This window comes from Poecilia formosa, unplaced genomic scaffold (assembly GCF_000485575.1).
Source record: "Poecilia formosa unplaced genomic scaffold, Poecilia_formosa-5.1.2 Scaffold480, whole genome shotgun sequence".
Lineage (NCBI taxonomy): Eukaryota > Metazoa > Chordata > Actinopteri > Cyprinodontiformes > Poeciliidae > Poecilia > Poecilia formosa.
The window spans coordinates 52,968-62,469 of record NW_006800419.1 but is presented as its reverse complement, the minus strand read 5'-3'; the positions used below and the strand labels follow the sequence as shown (position 1 = coordinate 62,469).

The following is a 9,502-nucleotide window of genomic DNA, read 5'->3' as shown; positions in this document are numbered from 1 at the left end:
GCAGCGGCGGGGCCGCGTCCGCATTGGTTGTGCAGCCGCAGCGCACTGCGCATGTTACGGTCTAATAACTTCGCCATCATTTATGTCCTCAAGATAATCTGCCGGCTCCTCTGTTTAGACTGTAATGGATTAGCTCAACGTTGGGTTCCCTTTGGTTTTCTCTGGTCTGGAATGGAGACTTGAGTTTAACGCTCCGTTTCTACCAAAGGTTTGTAATCCGCTTCCTAACCAGACGCTCCAAAGCGTCCGGTCCAGAACTCTTCAACAGGCTGTCAGCTCCGGTCAGAAAGACGCATTTAGTTCAGAGACCATGAGATGATATTCAGAAAGGATTTTTAATTAACTGATTTCAGTTGCCTCTGCGATTAAATCTTAGCATAAAGTCTGTAATGTTTCCCCATGTGCACCAGTCAGGGGTGTTAATTAGAACCTGTCAAAATGACCGACGAGCTTTACATTTTCCCGTATTTTAAACAAATAACCGGTCAAATACGGAAAATACTCCGTTAACACGACCTCTCACACAGAGACAACAGCAGATGATGGTTTCAATAGAACATGGATAGAAGGACATCAGCAGTTTTTGAGAAACATTGTTCCTCCTGAGGACTCTCAGCACACAGAGCTGTGTTTACATCCCAAGCCAGGTTATCCATGATCTGACACCCGCTCCACCAGCTCTCCGCAGATGTTTAGGTTGAATTTCTAGTTTAATTCTCCTAAAATCCACTATGATCTCCCTGGTCTAGGCTGAGTTTAGGATCAGGTTGTTGTCTGTGCACCATGCGGTCTGTCGCTCCACCTGAAGGCAGACTCATCCCCCTGAGGTTACAGCCAATACAGCTGTGTTGTCTGCAAATTTAACAAGGATAATGAAATGCTGCTCAACCTCTGGTCCTGTCAGAGCAAACGGAGGGAGGTGGGCGCTCCTCTGGCCGGGCGCCATCAGTGAGACGATTCGAGCTTTTAAAAAAATCGGAAAAAATAGCAACTGCAAAAATGTAGGTTCAGCTCTTGTATTGTAAGTTTTTCCCAAAACGTCTTTTTGATTAAGAAGTTTTAAATTTCCTAAATATTGTTTTTTTTTGTTTTTTTTTTTCAAATTAAAATTTTTCAAACATGTACTTTGTGATAACGTTCGGATCTTAGACTCCATAACAGAGTGATGTTAGAAAACCGGCAAGTACTGCTGGTCCGGTGGATGCGGTCCAGTGGATCCAGTGCAGTGGATCCGGTCCGGTGGATCTGGTGCAGTGGATCCGGTCCGGTGGATCTGGTGCAGTGGATCCGGTCTAGTGGATCCAGTGCAGTGAATCCTCTCCGGCGGATCCGGTCCAATGGATCCGGTCTAGTGGATCCAGTGCAGTGGATCCGTGCTCCTGGGATCGGATCCGGAGCGCTCCGCCTCCCGCTCCCAGCTCTGCTACGTGTCTGTTCTCCCATCTCCGGCGCTGCAGCGAAGCGGTACTGTAAGACATCGAGCCCGGCCAGCAGCACCACCAGCTACGCCCCCAGCAGCAGCAGCAGCCTGAGCGGCGGCGGCGGCGGGGGGGGGAGCAGCGCCAGCAGCACCTGCAGCAAGAGCAGCTTTGACTACACCCACGACATGGAGGCCGCCCACATGGCCGCCACCGCCATCCTCAACCTGTCCACCCGTTGCCGGGAGCTGCCCAACGCCCTGGGTGCGAAGCCTCACGAGCTGCTGGCCCAGGTGAGGCCCTGGCTGCGGCGGCGCTGTCTACCTGTCTTAAGTTGTTTGTGCTTTGGGGTGTTTTTTTTTTCCTGCTGGATGACCATAAAGAGTGGTTCTGGTTCAGAAGGCTGCGGCTGTAACGGATTTTAATGATTCTGTCCCTCAGAGCCCGGGGACGGAGGACGACGGGCCGGCAGAGCCGTCCGGTGCGCCCGGTGGGCCGGAGGGCGGCGGCGCGGTGCTGACCCCGCTGCAGCCCATGTCGCCGCAGCGCCAGGCTCTGCTCAGCAGCCGCTGCTTCCAGCTGGACGCCGACTGCTGGGAGCTGCCGGTGGATTTCACCAAGCGGCCCGGAGACGAGCCGGAGCTCAGAGAGGTACGCCGACTCAGACTGCCCCCTGAGGGCAGAGGTGGTACTGCACCATCTGATCTGCAGCAACAAACTCCTCCATGTTCAGAGTTCACAGAAATGTCAGCTGCTGCACCAACCTTCAGCTCCTGATTGATCCCTTCGGGTTCTCATGGGCACCGTGTCTAAAGCTAGCAGCAATAATTTAGCTTTCAGTAAGAGGAAAAACATCATATTTTCACCTTATTTCATTCATAAATGTTACAGTTTCAAACTAATATATCAGCTACGTATTTATCAAGCTAAACTCAGAAGTAAATATTTAGATCAAATTCACATCCCGGATAAGTGCTGGTAGACTTCCAAAATATAAGCTGGGTCTGTTTTTAATTAACTCCAAACTAATCATTTAGCTCCTCAGAGCAAAGCCTTTATTTTACAAGTTAGATATTTAATCCATAAACTTAATATATAGCTAACTCAGAGCTAAATGTTTAGCTTGCTAGCTAAATATTTTGTTTTCTAATAAAATATTTAGTTTGAAAGTGTCACATTTATGAATGAAAAGCATTGTTCTGGTTTTATCTGTCACCCTGCAGCAGAGTGACGATCTGGACCCGTTCCAGGAGCTGCTGGACGAGCCGCGGTTCCCGGCCGAGGTGACGGCGCCCAGCCCCAAGCACCACAAGTTCCCGCCCTGCAAGGAGGGCAAGAAGGAGCTGATGAGGTAAGGCTGCAGCGTCTCCGCTAGGCGCCAGGTTAGATACTGACTGTGGCTGCTGCTCTACCAACCCACCGATAACCCGACCGGTTAGCAGCAGCTAGCCACGGGCCCAGGCTGCTCCATAGCAACAGAATCGGAACCACAGATCAGCTGTAAGATCCACTGGTTGGATCTTACTGGTGTATTCCCAGTGGATCTTGTGGAGTAGATCCTGCTGGTCCAGTTCTTAATACAAGTTGTGGTTGTGTTCAGTGACTCTGCAGTGATCTTCTTCTTCTTCTGCTGCAATCTGTCCAGCTGCCAGATTGCTGATAAGAACATTCGTGGTTTGATGTCGTCCAACTCGCAAGAACTCAAGTGAGTCTTAAAATCAAACTGATAAGCTCTGCTGTAGTTCCTCTGGCTGACTGTTGGTGGCGCTGTTTGCCAACCAGGTGTCCCACGCCGGGCTGTGACGGATCGGGACACATCACGGGGAATTACGCCTCCCACAGGAGGTACAGAGAACAACACATGAACCAGCGTTTGCTCTGCAGGTTTTTCACTCTGGCCGTTTCCTCTTCCTGTCCTCCAGTCTCTCCGGCTGTCCTCGAGCCAAGAAGAGCGGCGTGAAAATCCTCCACAGCAAAGAGGAGAAGGACGAGCAGGAGCCCATCAAGTAAGCATCTGAATGTCAGAGTGTGAGGTGTCGAGTTGGCCTCCGGCCTGCAGGGGGCAGCTTTTTCCAGCTGAAAGACAGAATGCTGCTTCCTGTTTGCTGCTCCTCCCAGGTGTCCGGTCCCCGGCTGCGACGGACAGGGTCATGTGACGGGGAAGTACGCCTCCCACCGCAGCGCGTCAGGCTGCCCCCTGGCGGCCAAGAGGCAGAAAGACAGCTACATGAACGGCTCGCAGTTCGTCTGGAAGGCTGGGAAGACGGACGGGATGACATGTCCGACGCCAGGCTGCGACGGCTCCGGACACGTCAGCGGCAGCTTCCTGACCCACCGCAGGTGAGTTAGGAATAAAGACGGCTCCTGTCCTCCAGCTGCTCCGCCTGATCCAGATGTTTTCAGCATCTGTTTGTATCCCAGTCTCTCCGGTTGTCCCCGCACCTCCTCGGCCATGAAGAAGGCCCGGATGAGCAGCGCGGACATGCTGACAATCAAACAAAGAGCGAGCAAAGGTGAGACGAGAACCTCTGAGCGAATCGACCCGGAGCCGAGCCAGAATCCCTAATCTGGGTGGAACTTTGTGTTTCAGGAATAGAAAACGATGAAGAAATTAAACAGCTGGATGAAGAAATCAAAGATCTGAATGAGTCCAACAATCAAGTGGAGTCGGATATGATCAAACTGAGGACTCAGGTGAGGAATGTCTCTACAATATGAGAGAAGCAACGTTGGCAGAAACGGTGAATCCTCGTTGAAGCCTGACATTGAAACGACTCAACGATTGAACTGTAACTGACTCTATGAGTTTTGGTTCAACCACCAACTGAATGTGGATCTAGATGCACATTCAGTTGGTTTTATATTGAATGAGTCAGGAATCGATGCTGATTCATGGACATGTTTGCTCTGATAGCTCGACATCATTAAAAGTTTCTTCACTGGTGATAAAACAGTTTTATTGGCAGACGATGGTATCATTCATTCATAATTATCTTTAACATATTTACAAAAATGTGTTTACACAAGCTTAAAAACGACAACATGGCATTAACATAACATTTTATTTTAGAAAACAGACATATTCGACTCCTTCCTGTCAGAACATCAGTCTATTGTCCATGAAGGTCCAGGAAGTTCAGCTGGTTCTGAATGAACCAGGAAACAGGACCAGTTGGGCTAACAGGTCTGACTGGTGCCGTCAGTCAGCTTTGGGTCCGACTGCAGAAACACACAGAGATAAGAGTGAGGAAGGCGCCGGTCAGAAAGATGATAAAATCAGAAAAGTTCTGAAACACATTGAAATGTTAAATAGTGTACTGGTTATAGAACCAACACAGCGTACGGTTCCCCATGCACACTCAGTAAGGTAATTAATATTTGTCTTAATGTTAGTTGACATATATAATTACATTTACTAGAGGTGTGCCGATCGATCGGTCACCGATCATAATCGGGCCGATTTCCGTGAAAAAGTGCATGATCGGTGATCGGCGATCTTTGGCTCTTGTTGCCGATACCGATCATCTTATTTCCAACCTGCCTGTGCAGCTGGTCTCCTCTTTCCTTCACTGCGCAAACGCGCAGCAACAAATCCTAACAATGTGCAACTATAACGCACTGAGTGACTGGGGAAGTTTGCGTGTTGCGGCGGAAAATTGAAGCAGGTCAAAATGCATCAACACAACGAAGCTAATACGACATAAAACAATGAGATACTTGACGGAGTTTGGCTACATCGAGGCTCACTGCAGTAAAAAGACATACGGAGGATCAGACAGCAGGTAAAGCAGCACACAGCTACAAACACTCACCGGATTAGCATGACGGTCAGAAAGCTAAACAAATAACCTGGAAAATGATTTAAGTCTTCGAGCTGCGATGTCAGACGCTGGTTCTGCTCTCCTGTTGAACCGCTGCTACGCTACAGGTAGTAATATCTGACAGACGGAGCTTCGCTTCTGCTCCACCTGGTAGTGACTCTCACACCGAACCTGCTTAAAGCTGCAGCATCTAACCTAAAAAAATACATTTTACATACGTATTAAAACTTTCGCTGTCCTAACATGAGACAGATAATCTCTAAAAAATAATCGATCTCCTCCCTGATCTGCATAATTACTCCGCTCAGTCAGAAACAGCCAATCAGAGCTAGCAGTAACCAGCTAGCCGCCATGCTAACAGGAAGTTTTCATTCAGTAACTCTGGATAGTTTATTGTAATGGAACCTGTTTTTGCCTTTGAATGTTAAGTTTTATACTTGAGTTTTTGGCAATGTTGAGAGGTTTTATTTTGGCTCTTTGCATTATTTAGCCTCTTCAGAGCCTTCATATGTTATCAGTCTGTTAAAGATAGTTTTATCAATAGCAGTACAATTTGCACAATGCCTGTTTTGTTTAGTTTTCTTCTTGAAAAAAGTTAAAAAGTTTTTGTCTAAATTAAGGTGAATTCATGGGTCCTTTTTCCACATAATGTAACCGGTAGTGTTTATGATAAAAAATAAATAATAATAATTATGTGATCGGTATTGGTGATCGGTATCGGTATCGGCAGGAAAAAACCTGATCGGCACATCTCTAACATTTACCCATCAAGCTGGAGCAGAGTCACAAAACAATGTAGTTGTTTATCAATAAACAGTTAAAATAAAAATAATATCGCCAAACGTACCACAAACGTTCTCAGAGTGGAATTACATTCAGAAACAGGTTGCACCGGGCCAGCAGGGAGGGGCTGTGTGGTGGGACAGACGATCTGTGGACGGGGGCAGGAGGGACCCCTGCTGGTCGAGACTGCAGATGGTTTTATGTCAACACCCAGTGTGACATAAAACACAGACAATAATAATATTTTTATTGTCTGTAATAATTTTACAGACCAGAAAATGTTCACAAAGGAATCACAACCCAGATATAGAGATTAATTTAAAACGAGGTAAACCCGATCAATAGTAAAATGGTCTGATCAACATCTGATCAGATGTTTCAGTCAATAGAATTCAACCATAAATCATTGATTCAGTGAATCTTTCAATATTAGTTAATTGGCTGGAGTTAGATTATTGATTGATGATTGATCCACCGCCTAAAATCGACTTTTTTGATCAGATTTCAACGTCTCCTGCTCTCTGGTGTAGTCATTGCTGAAAATGACAGATAATCACAGATCTGTGAACCTTCTTCTTTCACTACAACATCTGACCTCTGACCTCTGGTCCAGTTCCTGCTTTGGTCCGGTTTGTTTGTGTTGATGTGAACACAGCAATCGCTCTGCGGTGCGGATGAGAACGACCCAGACCGTTTGGTCTCTGTAATCCAGATTATCCCCAGTAATCTGGCTGTCAGGAATTATTGGGATCCATCTGGACCTGATCTTTGGGTTTCAGTCCAACCCAACCATGTTTTCCTGCAGAGCCACCACCAGCAGGGGGAGCTCTGGGGAAACATGGAGGACTGGACAGTCCACCTGACAGCTGAAGCTTGAAGCAGAAATGACCATTTGGTTTTAATGAGGTTGCTTCACTTCGTGTTCCTCCTGCTTTTCTCTGGAGGACAGTTTGGGTTGATGAAGTTCAGGCCCCTTCTGCAGTCGGTTTCCGTCGCAAGAAGTACATCAGATCCCTCCCCAGTCAGGGCTCATTATGCCTCAGACTCTGCAAAAACCTTCTGAGGTCGGCATTTCCAGCTGCAGATGGACAGAGGTTGGCGGCTCCACAGTGTTAACGTTTGGCCTGAATAAGCGGAGACCTCCAGCTGGCACTGGACGGCTTTGACGCCCTGAGGAGAGGAAATGATGAGCAACGCCTCCGTCTCCAGACAGCAGAGTGACGTTTCTCTGGATGGGAATGGACCCAGAGGTAGTTTGGTCACCTGGTAAGGACGCTGCCTGGACACTTTCCTCTCCACCAGAGACTAAAGACGCAAGAGACTCGATACTTGACTTGGACTTGTGATCTGAGACTCGAGTCTTAGCGCCAGTTTTTATAACGTAATGAAAAATGACGACACACAGTATTAGTGGAAGCTAACGCTAAGCGCTATATAACATGGTATGTAGTAGATGCTAACGCTAAGCGCTATATAACATGGTATGTAATAGATGCTAACGTTAAGCGCTATATAACATGGTATGTAGTAGATGCTAACGCTAAGCGCTATACAACATGGTATGTAGTAGATGCTAATGCTAAGCGCTATGCTAACAGGGAGCCCTGAGATGTAGCAGCTGAGCAGAGGGCAGGTGTTCGTTCCGTCTGTCATACCTCGTAAACCGGATCCTTTCTGCGTTGTGCTGGTTGAGGGATCAGGCCGTGACACGGTTCGTCTTTAAAATGTGTGATTTCTCGATTTATTTTGACGAGAACTGACGAGAATAACAAAGACAAAAGAACCATGTTAAAGGCTGCCCGCTCCAAGTCCTACGCAAAACAAAAGTACATAACAAAAATTAACTTAATAGATCTATAAATAAACTGAATGTATTTAGATGGAAAATAAACAGCACACACTCTCCCTCAGAACAGCATGACAAAAGGGGAGGGGCTAAAGGGCACAAACAATTTAAAGACAATACCACAGAAGAAGAAATAAAAAGGAGGGGCTTCCAATCTTAAAGTAACAGGTTAAAACAATGACAGTTATTTCAGACAGGTAAGGAGCAATACAAACATCCAAAAAAAAGACATTTTGTGTAATTATAACATAAGAGAAATACAACCAGGTTACACCAGCGTACCTCGTGGTAATGCCCACATCGATGTTACATTTCTTATAAATCCATCATACCTGTAGAAGTTTAATTTTGTGTGTTTTATTTATCGGAAGTTTACGGTAAATAAAAACATAAAATAAGAAAAATTCAGTTATTTCTACGCAGCGTCCAGAAAGAGGTGATGTTCTGCTTGTTGCCCAACAGCTTCGGCCAGCATCCAGTTATTCATGAGCTTTTTTAGGACATATTCCTGCAGTTTTCTAAAGAAATATTGAAATATTAAAAAGGTAGATTAGCTATAAGCACAAAATATCCCGACCAAATTTGTAGTCAAACAGTATTTGTAGTAATAGTGACGCTAAATGGGACTAATGTCTTGTTTACAGTTTGGTAACGATTTTGGAAACAGCAAAAGTCATTTATGTTAATATGTGTGATTAACATAGCAGCTTAATTAAATAAAAATTTCCCATAAACGCCTGAGAAACATAACACACAGGTATGACGGACCGATAAGAAATCTGCTGAGTAAGCAGTATGTGACGTAACATCGATGTGAGCATCACCATAAGGTTTGCTGGACTTACACAGACAGAACACCTGTTTTCCAGATGGAGCCCTTCAAACGCTGCGCACATAAAATTTGTTCCAGGTCATAACTGAAACTTATTTTAGCGTTTAATGAAGCGATTTGTCTCCTCTGGTCAGATCACCACCATGGAGACCAGCCTGAAGTCCATGGAGGAGGAGAACAAGGCCATGGAGCAGCAGAACGACTCGCTGCTGCACGAGCTGGCCAACCTGAGCCAGTCGCTCATCCACAGCCTGGCCAACATCCAGCTGCCCCACATGGTGAGGCCCGGACCGGAACCCGACCCAGACCTGACCCGGACCAGAACCTGACCAGAACCCTGCAGATGGATCTGTCAGTGAGCCTGCTGACAGGCTCACTGACAGCAGGCAGTGAGCCTGCTGTCAGTGAGCCTGACAGCTCACTGACAGCTGTCAGTGTCAGTGAGCCAGGCCAGGCCAGGCTCAGCCGGGCCTGGACGGCTCAGCCGTCCAGGCCCGGCTGAGCTCCAGCTTCAGAACCTCATGTTTCTGTTGCTCAGGCAAAATTAAACTCTCTGTCCTCTCCTTTTATTTTGAAAGTATAAACTAAGGATGTTTTCACACTGTGTTTGAGGCGACTTCACTTCCTTCCTGCTCAGGTTGAAACCTGCTGAGCAGAAATGTTTACAGAACCTTAACTCAGGGTTCCTCCAGGTTCCTCCGGGTTCCTCCAGGCTCCTCCAGGTTCCCAGGTTCCTCCGGGTTCCTCCGGGTTCCCAGGTTCCTCCGGGTTCCTCCGGGTTCCCAGGTTCCTCCGGGTTCCT

General features: G+C 47.0%; 1 protein-coding gene across 6 annotated transcripts in view; it reads left to right on the top strand.

Moving 5' to 3' along the window:
* The window catches only part of myt1la (myelin transcription factor 1-like, a), a 36,498-nt gene that overhangs the window by 22,204 nt on the left and 4,792 nt on the right, over nucleotides 1–9,502 (top strand). For all 6 annotated transcript variants that reach the window (XR_001659686.1, XR_001659687.1, XR_001659688.1 and 3 more), the window contains 10 exons: nucleotides 1,458–1,711; nucleotides 1,860–2,069; nucleotides 2,642–2,769; nucleotides 3,055–3,123; nucleotides 3,201–3,263; nucleotides 3,341–3,424; nucleotides 3,537–3,758; nucleotides 3,840–3,931; nucleotides 4,009–4,112; nucleotides 8,835–8,978. Coding sequence is in view for 1 of the 6 variants with exons in the window: in XM_016664330.1 (XP_016519816.1) it covers nucleotides 1,458–1,711; nucleotides 1,860–2,069; nucleotides 2,642–2,769; nucleotides 3,055–3,123; nucleotides 3,201–3,263; nucleotides 3,341–3,424; nucleotides 3,537–3,758; nucleotides 3,840–3,931; nucleotides 4,009–4,112; nucleotides 8,835–8,978 (1,370 nt within the window). In the remaining 5 variants the exon portion in view is untranslated. The remainder of the gene's footprint in view (nucleotides 1–1,457; nucleotides 1,712–1,859; nucleotides 2,070–2,641; nucleotides 2,770–3,054; nucleotides 3,124–3,200; nucleotides 3,264–3,340; nucleotides 3,425–3,536; nucleotides 3,759–3,839; nucleotides 3,932–4,008; nucleotides 4,113–8,834; nucleotides 8,979–9,502) is intronic.